This window comes from Equus asinus, chromosome 2 (assembly GCF_041296235.1).
Source record: "Equus asinus isolate D_3611 breed Donkey chromosome 2, EquAss-T2T_v2, whole genome shotgun sequence".
Taxonomy (NCBI): Eukaryota; Metazoa; Chordata; class Mammalia; order Perissodactyla; family Equidae; genus Equus; species Equus asinus.
In genome coordinates this window covers 15,486,138-15,506,695 of record NC_091791.1, presented here as the reverse complement: position 1 = coordinate 15,506,695, position 20,558 = coordinate 15,486,138, and the positions used below count along the sequence as shown (strand labels likewise).

Sequence of the window (20,558 nt, the reverse complement as noted above, 5' to 3'; positions counted from 1 at the left end):
GATTAATCCCACTTTACAGATGAGGAAACTGAGGTGGGCGGGGGTGGCTAAGTGACTTGCCCAGAATCCCATGGCTGGTAAGTGGTAAAGCTGGGACTGGATTCCAAGATGACTGCCCCTGTAAACTCCCCTGGAACATTCTCTCTTCCCCACCTGGCCAATCTAACACAGCACATTCTAGTCCAAGGTCCCTGGAGGGGGATCCCATTCCCCTGGTGGGCCAGAGATGACTGGTGGCCCGGGGGACCCGGCACTAGTTCTCGCTAGATTATAAGACTCATTGGCAGGCTCTGCAAATACATTTCCCTGGATGGTCTAATTCCAGGAGCTCTGGGAATGAGAATTGTAACAACCTCCCCCAGGTGATTCCTAAAGCTTTTCCCTTCCTGTTCAAGTCCCTTTGGAGCCTGATTTCCAATAGAGAGAAAGTCTCAGTCTGGTGCTCCTGCGTCCTTGACCTCCTCTAAAACTGCCTAGTCTCTTCCTGCACCCAGAGCGCAGCCTCAGCACAAAGCCTTCCGCGGTCAACAGCGTCTGCCTAAAGTCGACTAACCTCGCTTGGGCTTCCACGCATTTTTGCTGTGGCTACCTTCTGTTTGTGGCAAGTGACACAGGTTTTCTATTTATGAAACTGATATAAATAAGACTTTTAAAATAAATGTTTTTTTTGTTTAAAAAACAGTGGATTAATTTTAGAAATAATCAACAGATGACGATTTAGGTGTTTAGTACATACGGGGGAATCAGGAAGGTGAACCTCAAGTGGCTGAAGATTGAAAAATAGTTCCCTATGGATAAGATGTGCCTGTGGGGGCCGGCCATGCCGCCACGTGGTTAAGTTCCCGCACTCCACTTCGCGGCCCAGAGTTTCACTGGTTCGGATCCTGGGCGCCGACATGGCACCATTCATCAGGCCACACTGAGGCAGCGTCCCACATGCCACAACTAAAACATACAACTATATACTGGGGGGATTTGGGGAGAAAAAGCAGGAGAAAAAAAAATATTGGCAACAGTTGTTAGCTCAGGTGCCAATCTTTAAAAAAAAAAAAAAAATGTGCCTGTGGAAGCTTTCTTGACAGCCCTGAGCTCTGTTCTAGCATCATCCCCATGAGCCCTGTCACCCTGGGGGAGGTACTTAATTCCTCTGAGCCTCAGTTTCCCCTTGTGTAAAACCACCCCCTTCATGGAGTGTTTACGAAGGGTAAATGAGCCTGCAGGCGAAGCATTTAACACAGAGCTGCTGCTCAACAACTCTGTGCTGACTCAGCCCAGCACCAGGGAGTGAACCGTGTCTGCTGTTCCCCACCCGCCCCCCACGTGCTGAGGTCCCAAGTCTGAAATCCAGATATGTAGTAACTCACTGATACTCAAACTTGGCTGTTCACTCGAAGGGGTCCTGATATAACCGTTCTGGAGTGAGGCCTACGCACCAAGACTTTTAAAAAAAAACTCTACAGGTGATTCCAACAGGCAGCCAGGATTAAGAACCACTGTGGTGGGGCTGGCCCCGTGGCTAAGTGGTTAAGTTCGCGCACTTTGCTTTGGCTGCCCAGGGTTTCACCGGTTCGGATCCTGGGTGTGGACGTGGTACCGCTCGTCAGGCCATGCTGAGGCAGCATCCCACATGCCACAACTAGAAGGATCCACAACTAAAAATATACAACTATGTACTGGGGGGCTTTGGGGAGAAAAAGGAAAAATAAAATCTTAAAAAAAAAAAAAAGAACCACTGTGGTAACTAACCCCAGGGGATCTCCAGTGGCCAAAAAGTGTAGCTTCCGACACTGCACACTCCAGGACCAGCCCACAGCGACCATCACTCTTACTTCCCACCAGTGGAATCTGCAGAGATGGGAGAAGGCACATGAGGAGGGCTGATGTGTTCGCCAGGAAAGAGGAGTTCATAGCTTCCCAGGGTCTTGCTTCAGAGTGGAGTACTGAAAGTCTAAAGGCATCGGGACCTGAACACATTCCCCATGTAACCCCAAGTCAGAAAAATCAGAACAGAACCTGCCCTCCTCCTAAAGCCTCCAAAAAAACATACAGCAGCTGGACCCGCCCACAGCACGCAAGGCAACCGCAATCCCGGTGGGCATCACAGCGGTAGAGGCAGGAAGGCCACCTCTCCCTTCCTCCTTTGGGGAAAGAATGTGATAAATTAAAGAACTGCTTCCTGCCCATCCATTATCCCCACTGTTCCCACAACAGACCTAGGCAGGCACCATGCGCCCCTCTCACAGACCAGGAAAGGAAAGCTTAGCTGGAGTGGACACGCAGTCTTTGGGCTCCAAAGCCACTCTGCTCTGCTGCCCCTCGTCACCTGGTACTGCACATCTCAGAGAAGAGCAGGACTGGGAGTTATTTGCAAGAAAAGGAAGGCAGCAAGGATTTGCAGAGCCTGCTGCAGTGGGGCCAGTGTCATTTCTGAGCAGTGCCTGCACTTCTTGGTGGCCTCCCTGCCTCACCCTGCTCTCCGGGGGATGCTCAGACCCCGCGTGCCTGCGGGTGGGAGGCGCTCGTGCCCTGCCACATGCTGCTCATTCAGGAAAGCTGGTTCCTCTCTGCCATTCTAGTTATGCGCAGCGATAATAAAGAAGCTTTCTCCCTTACCAAAGAGGCCTATTTATGCGATGAGATAGCATTTCGCCCCCACGGATTGAGTCGTCACTCAAAGCCTTGTTGGAATCAAAGTCACATCTCTTCAGGGATTGACTGAGCCCCATCCACCTCCCCCTCAGCTTCTGCCCACTCCTGAGCATCCTTGTTTCCAGAAGCACCACCCCAGGGTGGAGTGGGCAGAATGTGGATGCCATTCCCCACTGCTATGTTCCCTCCTGTCTTGCTGACTGATATTTACTCAACACACAGTCGGACATTTATCGAACACCTACTATGAGTCCTTTCTATGAATACGCAAATGAAAGAGACAGTCCCCGCCCTTGTTGGGAGAAAAGGCATTGAGAGAAAGAGCATGATCTTTTAGGCTCTGTGACTGACTTATATCCCGACTCCAGCATTCATGGGCTGGGTGATTCGATTCACTGGCTGGGCAAGTTACCAAATTTTTCAAGGCCTCAATTGTCTCATCAGCAAAATGGGGTCATAATAACAGCAGCCTCAAAGGGTTGGCGGAGGAATCAATGGAAGATATGCACATACAATTGGAATGTCATAAGCACTCAGAGAACACTAGGTGGGATTACCAACAGTTAGTACGGAAGGGTTTGGGACCACACAGGTGAGATCTCACCCACATGGATGAGTCCAGGAAGGCTTCCTGAGAAGTGATACCTGAAATGAGTTTTGAAGGATGAGTAGGAGTTTGCTAGACAAAGGGAGAATGTTCCAGGCAGGGGGAACTGCATGAGGGCCAAAGGAGATAACTGGGCTGGGGGAAACACAAGACATGGTATGGAAAGCATGCCCAGGGGGTATGTAGGGACCACAGTGGCAGAGGACACAGCTCCAGAGACAGATGTAGACATGGAAGTGGATCCCATTGCCAGAGCCCTAACCAGTGGTACGCAGAGTGTTGCTTCGACTTTTTCTTGGCTTCTTTGGGTGACACACTCAGCTCCCTTCCACTTCCATCTGTAGCTTGGTAGCCATAGGAAGTGGGACAGCCACAGTCCATTAGTCATGCACTCATTCACTCGGACACTCGATGCAATTCCCTGAGGGCCTGTGACACGCCAGACACGTGCCAGGAGAGGCCGTACAGCTTGACCACCTCCTAACCCTCACTCGGCCCCTTTCCAGCTGTGTCACGCTGGGCCTGGAAGCTTTCTCCTTGGTGAAAGGGGGTAACAGGGCCCCCTCCTACAGTCGTTCATTCAGTAATAAATGTGGTCAGGGCTAAATAAGATAATTCAGTATTCCCAGATTTCAGCATAAACTAAGTCCTCAATAGATGTCAACGTTTAAAATGTTTATTTTTACTATGATTAATTGCCAGGATGCTAAGACTCCCACCTCCAAAGCCCAAAGCAGTGCTTCCAGAGGCACCCCCAACCCAGGCAAAACCCCCTGCCTGCTGTTCCTCTCCTTAAACGCCCCCACACTAGAGAAAATGACCAGGTTTCCACGGCCCACACCTAGCCCTGACTCCATCACCACTGGAGCTGGCCCAGCCTGAACCATCCATGCCCCCTCCCAATTTACGTCATCCTTCTCGGGCTCCATGTGTCCACCAACTCGGGTCTTGGGAGATAGGGGCAGGACTGAAGTTCCTCTCAGCCTTTGCTGTCCAAAGCTCCAGAGATTAAAGGGTGGCCCTCCAGATTTTGTAAATTAAGGAAACTTGCAAACATACACAAAGTAAACAGAATAGTAATGAACCGCCATATACCCATCACCCAGCTTCAACAACTACCAACATTCCACCACTCCCTCTTCATAGGCACCTCCACCCACTCCCCACCCCACCCCTACATGATGTGCGGGGGAAAGACTATATGGCCAGCCTTTCTGGCACACCCCACCACCTGGGGCTCCCACTGCTCACAAGTCCCAACAGTGTGATGCCTGTGGCACTCACTCTTTTGCACCAAGAGCATCCTTGAAATAGTCCCCTGAAGAACAACCATTTTGACGTCCCTGATAGAATGGCAACTACCAACCACACCTATGGGGGCTCCACAGCATGGTGGTGAAGGGCTGGAGCCCTGGAATCAGCTGGCCTGGGTCCAAATCAATACTCTCTAGATGTGTGACCTTGGATAGGTCATTCAACCTCTCTTTAGATTTCCTACCCAGTAAAAGGAGAATGCTGGTAAAAGGTTTGCTGTGAGGCTTTAAAAAGGAAAATAATGCATGTTCATCGCCCAGCACAGAATTTACAATGAGGAAACCTTAGATAGATGGGGCTGGGGGGGGCGGGGGGGGGCGGGGGGAGGTGAGCAGGCTCTGCTCCAGTAAGATACTATTAATATCTCCCATTTTACAGATGAAGAGATGCGAGCCCAGAGAGAAGCAGTGAGCTGTCGGGACAGCCTGCTCTCACAGGCTGCCTTGAACTGCAGATCACTAGAAGTGAAGAAACACTCTAGAATAGACACAGGCAGGCAGTGGCAGGTGGCCCAGCACACCCAGCATGTGTTTCTCCATCCTGGATGGGGAGCTTTCCCAGCCTGAGAAGAGACAATCACACAGTGCCCTGGTGTGGAAGTGAGGGGCGAGGGGGTGGGGGGTCTGAGGAGGGTAGGGGTGCTGCATTCGATTTTATAAGATAAAATAGTGAGGGGGGGGGTGCACATCCCTGCTCACTCTTTTGATTTAACAAATCCTTTGGCCAACCTTGCATTCGATACAGCCAACCACTTTTGTCCCAGCAAGATAGGCAAGAAACTGGCTCACTTAACTTAAGCTTTAGCAATTCTTAATAATTTAGATGCCCCACCCTTCCATCCTATTTTTTTTTCCAATTTAAAGGAAAAGAGTGGGGAGAAAAAGAATCAATCCAGTTGCTGAGTGCTGTTCAAACAAAGACAGCCCCCCGGCCCATGGCCCGCGTTTGCCAGCTGGGGAAGGGCAGGGGAGCGGGGCAGATCCGGGATGCCTGTTTGAGCCCGATCGGTTCTCCACGGTCCCTCCCTGGAGCGAGCCTTGGCAGGATCTCCCCCTCCCCCTGCACTCCCCCACCACTGCAGTGCCGTACGGCACCTCCCAGATCCGCAGGAACAATGGGCTGGGGAGGGGGCAGGTGCCGCTCGGAGCGCAGCAGAGGGCGGGGGCTGCGACCACAAACAGCAGGACAGCGAACGCGTCGCGCACGGTGGTTGGGCTGCCGCCTGACTCAGTTTCCCCGGCTTCCGGGTCCTGCAGAGCTGAGCGCGCCTTCCCTGAATGAATTTCCCTCACGTCCTGAGCATTTTAATTTCATCCTCGCTAGGTCTGTCGCTCCTGGGAAAGCCGCCGGGCCACACTCCCCTCCAGCGGCTGCTCCTGCCGAAGACCCTGCAGGTCAGAGACCCGCAGCGCCTCCGCGCGCCCAACTTTCCGCACTTGGGACCCACAACCCTGACCAGCCCGTCCCCTCCGCTGGGGAAGCCATGATTTACAGCCCTGGGCTCCAAGAGCTGCTCTTCCTCTTTCCCCCGCTCCCGGGTCCTCTCTCACTCTTTACCCCCTCACCCCCCTAACCCCCATGCATCCGAGCCCTGACCACTCTCCCCAAAGAAGGCAGCCCTGGCACACTTGGAAAATACGAGCGTCCGTCCTCCGCACTGTGCGCCACCTCCCTCCCCCATGCCTGGGCAAGGAGGGGACAGTCGAGCTCCAGCCGCTCCGTCCCTCCTCAGCCCAGAGAATCCCTGGGGACGGGCCGGGCGGGCAGTGGGATGCAGCTCGGCCCAGAGCTGCAGCCTCGCTGCAGGCGCGTACGTCCGGCCTCGGCGGGGTGAGGGGGGACAGGTCCAAATCTTCGATTTCCCTCAGGTTCCCACCCCCGCCTCGCTGAGTCACTGAAATGAGCCGCTGGGGATGTGCGGCCACCCCGCGGCCGGCCCTTTACCGGGCAAGCGCGGGTGTCCCCGCACAGCGCGCAGGGGATGGACATGAGGGCCGGCTCTCACTCGGACTCCCACCGGGCCCCGCAGGAGGCGCAACTCCGCGGCGGGGACGGCCAGGATGCCGGGCGGGGGCTGCAGTTCCCGCCGCAGTGTCCGCACCCGGACCCGGAGCGGAGCACGTGACTGGCCGGCCGCCTCCTGCCCCCTGGACCCCCGGCCCCACCGCGGCGCTGACCCCGGCCCCACCCGCTAGGGCAGGGTGGGGCGGGGGCGCCCACTTTCCCGCGGCCAGCGAGGGAGCTGCGGGGCGCCGGGCCGAGCGCGCCTCATACCCCCACCCCCGCCTGCCCCGCCGCAGCCGCAGGACCCGCTCCCTGCGCTCACCTCGGGGCCCCGTGTCGCTGCCGCCCGCCTCCTTGTCCGCCATGGTCGCGCAGCCCCGGCCAGCGAGAAGAGCCTCCGGCGCAGCGCCCGTGCCCGAGCAGGTCCCTGTCCGCGTCCTCGGGGGCGCTCGGGCCGGGTCTGAGCCTCCGGGCAGCGGGAGCACTGCTCTGACGCGGCCGCCGCCGCAGCCCGGGCTCCTCCCCGTGCTCCTCCCGGGCCCGCCCCGCGCCCCGCGCCCCGCCCCGCGCCGCGCCGCGGAGCCGCGGCCGGCTCGGCAAGGCCGGGAAAGGCAGGCGCGGCGGAGGGCCCGGCCAGGGAGCTCCTCGCCTGCCCGCCCGCCCCTCCGAGGCCCGGCCCCTCCTCTCCGGCTCGCCCCTGAGCCGGCCGCGGCGCGGGTGGTGGCGCGGCCGGGTCTCCGCGGCTCACCAGCCGGTGGGACTCAGGCGCGCGCAGGGCGCACGGCTCGGCGAGCGGCGGGGGCTGGATTTCAGGCCCCTTCGGCCCCTCTGCGCGCCCTGTCTTTGGAATGGCAGGGGACCAAAGCCCTGCAGCAAGCAACGCACACAAACCTACTCTCCCGGGGAAGTCCGCTCCCCGCCCCGCCAGTTTATTTCTCTCCCCCAGGGTCCCAGAAGAGCGATCAAGGGCCCGCGCGAAGGCAGAACCCGGTGCGGCCAGGATTCAAGCCGCAGAGCGCGGACCTGCGCGGGGCCGTGCTCTGGGCACCGCCGCGGGCGTCAGCCTCCAGGCAGCCTGCGGGACTCCATGGCAACTCGCGACCCTGGAAGGCGCTTGCCGCGGAGGCTGCGTCGCGCCTTCCATATATGGGATCTCGCCCGGGGTCCTCGTTAAAAGTCTGAGAATAACGACATTAATAATGCAGAGTTTCCGGGGGTCAATGATTCATCCTCCCTGTCCTCGGGCTCCTCCACCCACACGCGCCCCTGGCACCTGTTCGGGCCTGACCAGGTGGCTTCTGGGTCCGCTATGCCTGGAGGCAACGAGGGCAGTGAGAAGAATCTAATGACCACAGTTACTGGGTCCTTCCCGTGTGCCTGGCACTATGCTAAGTGCTTAGGAGCCTTATCTCATTTTCTCCACATAACTCTAAGAGGTGGGGACTAGTGGTCCCCATTTTGCACTTAAGGAAACTGAGGTTTGAGGGGGTTAAGTGACGATACCCAGAACACACACAGCAAGGAAGCGGCCAAGGGGGAATCCCCACCCAGGTCATAACCACCAGCTATCCCTCACGCCCTGAGATGAGTCACAACTCCCAAAAGGCACCTAGGGAAAGCTTCATGCAGCCGGTTATGGAGGAGGGGGTCAGCAGAGGGCCGCCGGGAGAGCCCAGAGACCAGGCTTTGCTCATAAAGTGATGGGAGGGTGTTGAGTTAAAAGGATGTACTTGTCCTACCTCTACATACATTAAAAATCCCAAATGTACAGTTTCTGGCTGTGTGTGAGACCATGAGCAAGTTAGTTCACCTCTCTGAGCCTCAGTGTGAAATGGGTACAACAGGAGAAGTCGCTTCATAAGACTGAAGAGGATTAGATGAGATGATGCATGCAACATGCTTCACTTGGGCTCTGGCACACGATAAGCAGTCCGAACAGTATATGATATTATTGTCACGGGCACCCGTTTAACAGTGGACAATGGCCAGTTGGGCAGGGCAGTGAGCAGTGGGGGCACATGGCCGGGGTGGGGTGTACTGCCAGAGTGGGGAACAGTTTTCCCAGAGAGTGCCCTCTGCCTACCAAGGCTGCTTGCTTGCTTAGAAAACACCCCGCCATCTCAGAGACAGACCCAAGAGATGGCCTGGAGGCCAAGAACATGTGGTGCCTAAAGGCAGGCAGGAGGGCGGGCTGAGGCAATTGTCCAGGTGACAGCCTGGCCAAGCAGATTCAGGATGGGGAATGGAAGGGCCTACCCTGGCTGTGCATCAAGCCTTTAGCTGCCTTCCCAGTTCTGCTCATATATCCCCATTGAGTGAAGCTGGCCGGGCCGAGGCTACATAGATTGGAACAGGAGAGGGCAGGGATAGCCACCAGCCCTCAGTCCACTGCACACCAGTGTCACATGGACACATGCCTGGGTAGTGATGCCAGAAGGAGCTTTCTATTAAACACAGCTCTGAGTGAGTCTCTCTTGTGCTCAAAACCATGCTGGGCTTCCCTCATCTGTCGGAAGAAGCCCCACCTCTTTAGTGCCACATTCAACGCCTTTGACAATAGTGACCCCAAACTTCCTCTCCTGTAGTCTCTCTCCCACCTTCTTTGACCATAGTTACAAGCTGTGTCTATCTCCATGTTGGCACCCCCTTCACTTTGCTCCTCTACCTGCCCACATCCAAGGCCACCTACCCAGGGAAACCTAGGACCCCCCACCACCACCTCCAGGCTCCCAGGGTATTCTGCACAATCACACCCCTCTTTATTTTTCTCCTCCCTCTACACTCTGCTGTCCAGGCAGCTCAACACCCAGCAGGCTCCTCTGTCTATCTGCAGGGACACCCACCTCCACACCCAGGGCTGGACCTTCCTCCAGGGCTCCAGACCTCCTGAGAGTCTCCCCAGGGTGCCTCTCAGGGCCTCCACTCAACCAAAGCCCAGTTCATCCTCTCCTGCCCTCCCTCCCGGGTGCCGGATCTCAGTAAAGGCAGCACCACCCACCAGTTGCCAAGCCACGCACCTGGGCATCAGTTTTCACTCCTCCCTCTGTGTCCATCCAAGTTCAGTCAATCTCCAAGTCAAGCGTCGCCCAGTTGACCTCAGAAATCTCTCCATCCTCACTGCCACCATCCTTGTCCAGGTCCCATCATCTCTCACTGCCTGCATGCGTGCAGAGCCCCTCACCAGTCCCTTGGTTCCTATCTGACCCCCTCAGTCCATTCTTTGTGAATCTAGCCTCCAGCTGCATCTCTCCCCCTGACTTCTTTCAATCCCACCCACTCACCCCTGCTCTTATGCTGTGATTTCAAACACCTTAAAATACGTTTGATGTCTAGACCATGCCTGTCCTCGTCCCACTACCACCAGCAACCTGGAGAACTCAACATGGACCTCTCCACTCCAGGAAGCCTTCTGCACACCCATTCTAGCCTGGGTGGCCCTCCTCAGGGTCCTCATGGCACCCTGTCCCTCTCCATCAAGGTCCTGCCCACCCCCCTACCCCTGCATCAAGACATCAGCCTTGGCAGCCTGCCAGAACTAGCAGGAACACCAAAGCCCCCTCCATCCTGCTGCCTGTAGTGGAAAGGCCTTGGGTACCATCTGCCTTTCTGCTCACCGCTAGTCACAGTGACATGAGGGCATGTGAGGAGGATGGGCGATGACATGCAGGCCCCGGGCTAGGGGCAGAGAGCAGCCAGTCTTGATTTTCAGGAAGCATGGAAGACAACGCACACTCTGGGTTTGCCCTTGTGGCTTTCATGATCATCATGGTAATTAAGAATCGCCCTGGTGAGTACACACTTAGCCAACCAGGCACCGCTGATCGGTATCTGCGTGCGTGGTCTCAGTGAATTCTCACACTGGCCCTCGCCATTCTACAGGAGAGGAAATGGAAGCACACGCAGGCTGAGGCGCCCGCTCAGGCTCCCACAGGCCGTTAGTAGCAGGGCTGGATCCAAGGCCAGGCCCGTCTCCTGTCACTGGACATCAAGGAAGGGCTCCCTCTGTCCTCCCTAGATACCTATAGTCTCTTCCCCAACAGCAGCCAGAGTGGGATCATGTCACTTCTCTGCTACTGGGTCCTACATGAATTGGCCCCCCGGTGCCTCTTGACTCTCACTCCTTCCATTCTCTCATCCCTCGAGCCAAACACACATGTCACCCACCAGAACATGCTAAATCTGATCTCACCTCGGGGGCTCTGCTCTAGCAGGTCACCCTGCCCGGGACACATTCCCCGAGAGAATCACAAGGCTTGCTCTCTCACGTACCTTGGGAAATGTCACCTTCCCAGATCATTCTATCTAAAACTGCTACCTCATAGCGCTAGGAAGTAAGCTGCACAAGAGGATCATGGACTGTGTTGCTCACCTCTACACCCCGGGATATCCTCTAGATCCTCGAACAGTGCCTGGCACATGGCAGGCACTCCATACATGCTTGATGGTGGACGGACTGACTCAGTCAGAGAAACAGGAACACGACAGGCTTTGCCCAGCTAGGAGGACCAAGCGGCTACAGGGACATTACAGTGACTCCTGGGGCTTCCCCAGCCATTTCAGATCATGCCTAGACTGGTGGGAGGTCACTCTGCAGCAAGTCCCCTCAAGCCCCCCTCCAAAGACTCCTCTTCACAGTGCTCCCTGTGGACTCCTTACAGCACCCTCCATATAATCTCGACTCTACCCTCTGGGCCTCTGGGGCCGAGGGTGTGGTCCGTGGTGCTGGGCAGTGAGAATGTCCCCACCCCCATCAGTACTCAAGTGGACACTTGAGTCCCCAAAAGAGGCCCAGCCCAGAGCCAAGTTGCCATGTTCCAGTCCCCTCACGATAGTCACTCCAGCCACATGGGTTTGTCCCCAGGTCCCGAAAGAGCCGATGCCTCCACTGGGAGCCCATTCTTCCCTTGCTCTGCCAGGTAAACTCCTCTCCTCCTCCGGGTCTCAGCTTAGAAGTCGCTTATTCCAGGAAACCACCCGGCCCTCCAAGACAGCATGAGGCCCCCCTCTCCTCTGAGCCCGGCTCCTATCATAGCATTTATCACAACAACTCTGGGGTCAGTATTATTATTAACCCATTGTACCTATCGCAAACTAGAGGCCCAGAAAGGTCACTCAGCTAGCAAGCTGCAGAGCTGAGAGTAGAAACTCTGAGACTAGAACTCAGGTCTCTCCAACTTCAGGGTTGCCCATCTCCCCCTCCAGCTGCAAGCTCCCCAGATGGGTCAGCCATGTCCACTTTGGGGACCCCCCAGACTCTGGAACAAATAGTTAAATATTGAAGGAAAACAGCCTCCCCAGATTCAGGCCCTCATCTTTCTCATCCTCTCTGGGATCTCGCCCACCAGCCCACAGACACCTCCCTGCCGACAGCCTCCCTGTTTGTCCTTCAGCACCCAAAGGCACACCCTCCCTCCTCCAATATCAATTCATGCAAATAGAAGCCAGAACCTGGAGGCTGGCCCAGCTAACTACTCCACCAGGATACCCTGTCACCTGCACCAGCCGTCGACTGTGGATGGGGAGTGGGGGCAGGGGGAGGTGGCTGAGTCCTCCAGCTGCCAGTTCATGTGAAACGGCAGAACATTTGCTGATGGATCTGCTGCTGAGGGCGCTGATCCTGGGGGGGCATCAGGACAGGGACAGGGGATGGACAATGGGATCAAGTGGAGTGGAAAAGAGCATAGGGTCCCATGGGGTCAGCCAGACCAGGGTTCAAATCTGGGCTGAGCCACTCCCTGCCTCCCTGCCTTCAGGTGACCTGGGGACACACCTCTCTGGGTGTGTTTCTTCATCTGTAAAAGGAGTTAATAGTCGTAGGTAGGAGAATTATGGCAGATAATATATGTAAAACACTCAGCATAAGGCCAGGCTACATACCCTGCAGTAAATAGGACTTGTTATTTAATGTGCAAATTTGGACCAAAAAAATACCTATTCCTTGTGTATTATAAATTACAGAAGGGATCTAGGCAAAATTTTCTTGGCTGGTGAAGGATGCACAGAAGATAGGGGGGTGAGTAGCAATTTTTTTTAATGTTTATCCAAAAAATTTTTTTCAATTTGAGAAACACTGACACTAATCCAAATCTGAGCTTTTATGTAGGAAGAAGCTTCCAGTGAAAGCTGCTTTGGACTTTACGATATGCCACCAGAATTTCGTCTATAAACTGAGTATCATAAAATCGACTCCTTTATAACAGGAGCAAGATTCAGATGAGCTGAGCCAATGTAAAACTCACAGGGAAAGCCCAGGTAGATGTCGGGGTTCTTGATCTCTGACTTTTAGTGTATTTAGAAAATGTAGCCTCAGAGCTGAGTCACGGTGTCCCGTTTATACATTCTTTTCCCTTGGGTTTCCAACCCATCTGGTGTAAATCAGCCTCTCCATTAACATTCCAAAACATACTTCACATATACAACATGGGCTGCCACATGACTCTTCCAGAGAAAAAATTCAAGGGCCAGAAAAAATTACTTCTCGAAATATCACAGTCACTTGGGCCTGCGATGTAAAGTTTAGAAATGTCTGCCCAGGTAACGAAGGGTTATCCAAATATTTTTTGTAAGTATTTCAAACAGCAGAGCAAACGTGTATGGTTACTCTCTCAGCAATGTTCTCAAAACTGCTTGAACTCTGGCTCTGCAAGCTCCCAGTTTATAAAAAGATGGGACATTCTGGAAGCCTCATCTCAAGGAGGACAGTGCAAAGTGAGACAAGGCTCGGAGAAGGAACACTGAATGATTGCATGACCAGGAGAGCTTTTACAGGGCTGCAATGAACTACAGACTACTACTGCCAAAAGGTTTCATGTTATAGAGAAAAACTACTTCTTGCAACTCACAGCTCAGTGCCTGGCTCACAATAGGTGCTTAATAAATGTTTGTTGGAGAAATGAATGAATGGCCGAGTAAATAAATAATAGAGTGGAAACCAGGGCCCAGAGAAGCTAAGTCTTTTGTGCGAAGTCACACAGTTAGCCACAGACCTGGGGCCAAACTCCAGCCCCCTGCCTCCCAGCTCAGCTCGACCCTCAGTGTTCCTCCTGCAAAAGGCTAGCAGGAGATGGCTCATGCTAACTGAGATTGATTGGTGATGACTGACTGGGAGGCTCTTGGAAACGCCAGCACCCTTTCTAGCTGAGTGGAGATGAGTGCGGTGAGGATTAGCGATGTCTGTCCCCTGTAGGGAACGTGGACTAAGGCATCCATATCATGATGCTGACCTCCAGGACCCTCCTCTTTAACCTTCTGGAATTCTATAATGGGCAAAGAGAGCATTCTGCACTGTGCAAAGATAAATCTGAGTGGATCCAGCCTCAAATGCCAGGGAAAGTTCTTGAAAAATCAAATCACTCTTAATCATGGTGCCGCCTGGTCACCTGCAATCCTAGAGCTGCCTGTCTAGATGGTTCTACCCCATCACAGGAAGATTTGCACATCCTAGATAGAGCCAGGCTGGTGTGCCCTGTGGGTCTGCACAGTTGTGTGTTTTCTTCCGGGTGGCAGGCGCATCGTCGCAGTATCTGCAGGAGCAGAGAGGAAGGCAGCACCGGGCTCAGGGAAAGGAGATCTGTCTTTGGGTCACCAGGTTCCTGAGCTCAGCCCCGTGGGAGCTTGTTTCTGGGCCTCAGTTTTGTCACCTGTGAAGTGGGGAGGATATGTTAGAGGGCCTTCAAATCTTCCCTAAGAGCCCATGAAAAGATGTCCTTCTGTCCCGGAAGCCATAGACCCAGGAAGAAAAAATAGAGAAGGCCATTAATCATAGGATTCATTTACTCCTTCCACAGATCTTTAGTGGGGTTTTACAATGTACAAGACACTGCTCTAAGCCTGGAGGAAGCAACAGCCAAAATTTATACCCTTGGCCAGCAAGACTGTACCTTTATTTTGGGGGAAAGTATGTCCCCACCATATAGTTCCAGGGTCTCAACACCCTGAAGCCCAGCCAGGGATCCTTAGACCCCAGATTAAGAACCAAAGTCCAAAACCTCCACCACTTAGCAACTAAACAAAATGGCAGCTTTTCCACTGGGTGCACAGAGCAGAAGAGGCCAGACCTGGTCAGGATGTGGCTTGTGAATGGCAGGGGCAGGGGAGGGCTCTGGCGTCAGGCAGGCCTGGGTGACCCGGGCAAGTTACCAACCTTCTCAGAACCTCCACCTCTCCCTCTGAAATGGGAATAGTGATGCCCCCACTTCACAGGGTAAGATTAATGGGGGCAGTGCAGGTGGAGGGCTCAGGGCTCAGAGCCAGCGCTCCCTAGATGGCAGCTGAGGCTGACACAAGCTGGACCACTGCACCCAGGCTGGCCCTCCTGCCTGCACCTCCCCCAGGCCGAGCCCCTGAGGTTTGCTCATCCTCACTCCCTGTATTACAAAATCCCAGATCCACATGCTTGCGATGGATTTCCAATCTGGACAATGCTCCAGGCTGTGTGGGAATCAAGCACAGGCATCTTAACCAGAAAAAGGAAATGGAGAAATGGGAGGGGTCTTCAAGGATTTGGGGATTGGGGAGGGGGGGTGGGGAGAGTAGCTGGTGGCTACAAAAATCTTCCAAGCCCTACCTTCTCCCCGTCTCCCTTTGGTGTTTACTTTCCCTTTTCCTCATTAGCAAATGCGTGATGAGCCTCACTTCTCTCCATGGCCACCACTGTCATGCTGGCACAGACCACCTCTTGCATCTCTCATCAGCTAGGGTCTCCCGGGCCTCCAGCTGCTACTCTTGCGCCCCCTTCAGTCCAGCCCCCGAAGCCACCTGAGGGATGGCTGGGAAGTTTGTAGAGACCCACGTTTCCTCCATCCATAACCCCTCCAAAGACTTTCCGCTGGAATTAGGATCAAACTCCAACCTGTTTCCCAGACCTATAAGGCCCTGCAGGATGTGACTACAGCCACCCTGCCAGCCTCACCCCGAGTCACACCCCTGTCCCATCCCCCCACTCCTGGGCTTCCGCTAACTCAAATGACACATTCACAACAATTAGAACAAGGAGCCCCTCCCCCAAGACACTTCACTTCCAGCTTCTGGAAAACCAGCATAATATCCTGACTTAGTTGAAATAACATACTCATTTCATCTGCCAGAATATGGGGGTTGGGGGCCGGCTCCGTGGCAGAGTGGTTAAGTTCGCGCACTCCACTGGGACGGCCCAGGATTCGGATCCTGGGCTCGCACATGGCATCGCTCGTCAGGCCACGTTGAGGCGGCGTCCCATATCCCACAACTAGAAGGATGTGCAACTAAGATACACAACTGTGTACAGGGGGGTTTGGGGAGATAAAGCAGAAAAAAAAAAATTGGCAGCAGTTGTTAGCCCAGGTGCCAATCTTTGGAAAAAAAAAAAAAAGAAAGATTGACAACAGTTGTTAGCCCAGGTGCCAAAAAAAAAAAAGAATATGGGGGTAAAAAGAAAAATGCAGATCCACAATGTCTAAGATGCCCCTCAGGGTTGAACCGTTTACAACCTGACCAACTGTATCCAGTACCTTGAGACTACTTGGCCTTTGCTGGTTCTTTAGCAGGCCCAGCTCTTCCCAACTCGCCATCTGCTGACCTCCGTCCCCACCTCTGCCCCTGCTTTATATCATCCGACTGACTCACCTTAAAGGTCAGCTCCTTGGATAGGCCCTCCCTGGCCCCACCTGTTGCTCCTGTCACATCACGCCACCCCATTTCTCCATGGCACATACACACTTTAAAGTCATTTTGCTTATTTGTTTATTGTGAGCCTCCCCTACTAGGCTGTAACCTCCCTGTGGGCAGCAGTAATCATGAACATTTATTAGGCACTTGCTGCATGCTAGACCTTGCTCTAGGCTCTTTACTTCTATTGTCCCCTTCGCTCTTTTCAACAGTGCAGAAAGAGCTACACTATTATTGTCCCCATTTTACAGACAAGGAAACTGAGGCCCGCCACGGTTACCCAAGGACTGAGTGGCAGTCAGAATTTGCACTGGGCGGTCTGATCTCAGCAGGGAGCCCAGGTCCGTCCTGCATCCCAGGGACAGTTGTGCAGGGCTGTGTCCCAGGCCTAGCCTGGCACCCGGCACATGGCAGGGCCTCAAGAAACGTGTCAAATGAGTGAACAAATCAGATCGGAAGCTGGAATTACGGTTGACAAAGCACCCTCACATCTCTTCTCCGGCTTGAATCAGAGCACACGGAGGGAAGCGCCACCATTCCTGATTTTTCCAAGATGAGAAAATTAAGGGCCCGGTGAGATCATGAGCAGCCTTTGTCTGAGGTCAAAATTCTAAGCGGCTGCTTTAAGCCATTCGTTTATTTCGAATCTTGTGTTTTATTTAAAAAGTGCATGTACATTTTGCATTCTATCCCATGATATATCTGCATTTGTTTCCTAAACAAAACTAACACCTTAAGTTTCTATTAATTGTCTTTAAAATGTCAATAAGATGATAGGTGGAAATTTCAAGCATCCACAAAAGTAGAGAGAATGATATACTGAACCCCCAGGTACCCATCACCCAAGTTCCTTAATTTTTAAAAACCAACTCTTTATGTGATTAACTCTCCTGGGAAGAAATCACAGTGGCTGTCGTTTACACTTTATGTGTAAATATGCTCATTTAATTTTCGCAGCCCTTCCTCTACGAAGTACAAACTAATATTGGCCTATACTTCAGATGGGGACATTGAGGGTTGTGAAGTCAAGTCACCTGCTGGAAGTCTTGGAGCTGGAAGGGGCAGAGCCAGGCGTCGCCCCGAGCTGGCCAGCTTAACCACCTGGAGGTGACGTACATGCTCTGAAACACGTCACGGAAACAGGTCCACGCCCTCTTCCTTTTACACCTGAAGTTTGCGTTAAAGTGGCACCACTTCCAAAAGCATCTCGCTCCTAATCAGCCAGGATACCTGGGCATCCATCCATCCTCTCCCTCATTTGTTCTCAGTCATTCTCCGGTTCCATCAGACACGTGTAGGCCCCTCGCTGTGCTGCGACCCAAAGTCTAGCCAGACACGCACCCAACCCTCGAGGAGTTCCCAGCCTCAGGGGAAAGGAGAGAAACAGACAGGCATAATCGAAATTGAAGGCAGACCTTGACCACTACCCAGGCATGCAAAATTTATGAGGGAAATGTTCTGGGCCTCACCTATCCTCTGTCTCTTCCATCAAGAAGCAAAGCCCTGAAGGGCAGGGAGCAGAGGAGCTAAGGGGTATGGGTTTGGCAGCTGAATGATACTTGGGTTTGAATCCCAGCTCTATCCCTCCCTAGCTGTGTGGCCTTGGGTAAGTCACCTACCCTCTCTGATTCACTTGTAAAAGGGAGTTGATAAAACCCCACATACTCGAGCCGAGCAGTTAGAGCATTGCATTAGATAATGCTTAGCCCAGTTTCTTCAACAAAGGAAGCTTTCCTTCAATGTCAGCCATTACAATTGGCTATTACTCCTAACCAGCTCTCAGTAAAGAGTCCCAGCTTGCCTGAGTGAGACAGAAGCTTTGTAAAAGAATGTACGCATTTCCCAGTAGGATGTTTCTCTTAATCACCCTCTCCTCGGAAAGTCTGTAAATTTGGAAAATAAATAAAATAAAAAATAAAGTTTCTCAGCTTTCCCTACTCAGCTAGCCAAAGGATGTTGGCCACATGTGAGAAGAACAATCTGGTGGTCAATGGAGCAAGCACAAAGATGCCCTGCTGTTTCCCAGCCCCGCACTGGCACGCTGGCACACATTCCATGATCCTGCAGGGTTAACCCCCCCCCCCGCCCGGAGCAGCAGGTCTGGGGTGGCCAGAGCGACAGCTTCAGGCTCAGGCAATCCTGGGGCCCGTCCAGCCTCTCTGGGTTGATGAGGACCAAGAAGTCCCCTGAATGACACCTGACACACGGTGTGCACCTTGCTCACAGTGGCCATCACCATGTCAGTAGTGGGCCAAGCACCAGACCTGGTATCAGGACCCCTGACTCCAAAGCCAGACTCTGCCACATAGCTGCTGCGTGGGCTTGGGCAGATCACCAATCTCTCTGATGCCCAGTCTCCCCACTTGTACAATGTGGATGAAAATCATACTTATTCCTCCTGCCTCAGCCTGCATGTCACGGCCCTGGAATGGAATCCAAGCTTTGCCACTTCTTATTTTGTGATCTTCATTACTCTAAGCCTGACTTCCCTCATCTGTGTAATGGGAATAGTTATTGCACCCACTTTCCAGTGCTGTCGTGAAGGTTAAATGAGGCAATGTAGGTAGATCGCTTGGCCCAGGGGCTGCCACACCGAAACTGCTCAGTGATAGAGAATGGATGCTCCAAGGTAAAGAATGACTGTAACACTGAGTTTAATCATCATCATCATCAGTCCCCTTCTGTGTTTGGTCATCTCATGCTGGGCGCTAAGCCAAGCACCCAGCTTGTGGTACTTCATTTCACAAGAGACAGCCTCATGTGCAGCACAGGGAGCAGCATATGGTGGGTCCATCAGCCAGGCTCTCTCTGCCCCACCCCAGCAGGGGTCCACGACATGCAATTTAGTCACCAAGGGCTACAGTCAGGTCATGGCCCAAAACTGCTCCACCAAAGGCTTTCCCAGCTGGCAGGGAAGTGGGAAGGATGAAAAGGAAGAAGGCTCCTCCCTAACAAGTCTTCACCTGGACAGTCTTCATCTGTACAGCAGGGAGAAGACACACAGTCTGAACCCCTGGCTCTCCCTGCGGATGGAAAGTGCTGAGGTCTGGGTAGAGGTAAGAGCACACGATTATCTTACCCCCCAAAAGCTTGTCATTTATTCACTTCCTACTTTGTCTAGTGTCCTGATAAAATTCTAAGGTTGCAGCAGGAGGAGAAATTTCTTTTAGAAAATCACAATATTGTACTTAAAAAAGTTAAGTTTCAGGCCAGCCCAGTGGCGTAGGGGTTGAGTTCGCACGCTCCACTTCAGCAGCCCAGGTTCATGGGTTCAGACCCCGGGCATGGACCTACACCACTCATCAGCCATGCTGTGGAAGCATCCCACATACAAAATAAAGGAAGATTGGCACCAATGTTAGTTCAGGGTGAATCTTCCTCAACAAAAAAAAAAAATTAAAAATTAAAAATTTTAAAAAGTTAAGTTTCTGTTTTTTAGAAACAAAGCTAGTTGAGAATGAGAAGGAAAATAGATGAGAAAATAGGTGGAATTACCCGTGATCTAACAGGCATGTGAGTGTCTGTTTCTCAAAATCCAGAGCCAAACACACAAAAGTCACAAAGAAATATCCCCAAGAAGAAAATAAACAGTTAAACAAGCACATGAAAAATTATTAATCTCGTCAGTAACTTATGCATGAGTATACACAGTTAAACACGTATAAAATATGAGTAAATTATAGAACAGTGAAACAATAACGTTGAATGATGATGAGATTGTGGGAAAATCTATACTTTCATACATACATAGATAGTGCCATCATAAACCAAGTAGTTTCACACTTTGGAAAATCATACAGTACCATTAAAAACACTTGATCTATGAATCTTTCTCTCAGAAATTTACCTACGTCAAAAGAAAACAACTATATTTATCCATGTGTTTTTAAACGTTATTTCATGCAAGGAATACAATTGAATAAAATTACAAATATAAATACGAAGGTGGTGTAGCCACATGGAAAAATGTCACAATAGAATACTAAGTGAAAGGAAGCTGAAAAAGTATGTATACACAAAATCATGTATATGGACGTTATGTAAATGTATATACATATACATAATATGTAAATAAGTATACTAAAATTCGGCTGCATACGGACAGACACTGACATGCAGAAAAATCAAACAGTTGTGCTAAGGTGATCAGACAACGAGGGAGGATTTCGTCCTTTCCAGATTTCCTTTAACGCTTTATCAGTTTTTTCTATCTCCCTCTATCTCTAAACTCCGCCAGGGAAGGTCCGTCGCATCCCGGGAAAGCTGTGGAGCTATGTGCTGCCTCCACCACAACTCCATTGCCAGCCTCGCCATTTGATTGGGTTCCTCAGTCGTGTTG

The 20,558-nt window shown here is 52.6% G+C and overlaps 1 protein-coding gene across 5 annotated transcripts in view; it reads right to left on the bottom strand.

The window, feature by feature from the left end:
• Positions 1 to 20,558, bottom strand: part of HSPA12A (heat shock protein family A (Hsp70) member 12A) — a 168,463-nt gene that overhangs the window by 65,834 nt on the left and 82,071 nt on the right. The window contains exon 1 of one of the 5 annotated variants that reach the window (XM_044750174.2): positions 6,897 to 7,319. The exons of 3 other annotated variants lie outside the window; for them this stretch is intronic. In XM_044750174.2, coding sequence (XP_044606109.1) covers positions 6,897 to 6,939 — 43 coding nt within the window. In that variant the 5' untranslated portion in view covers positions 6,940 to 7,319. Of the gene's footprint in view, positions 1 to 6,896; positions 7,320 to 20,558 lie in introns of those variants that run through there. One more of the 5 variants, XM_070482480.1, reaches the window with a different exon arrangement.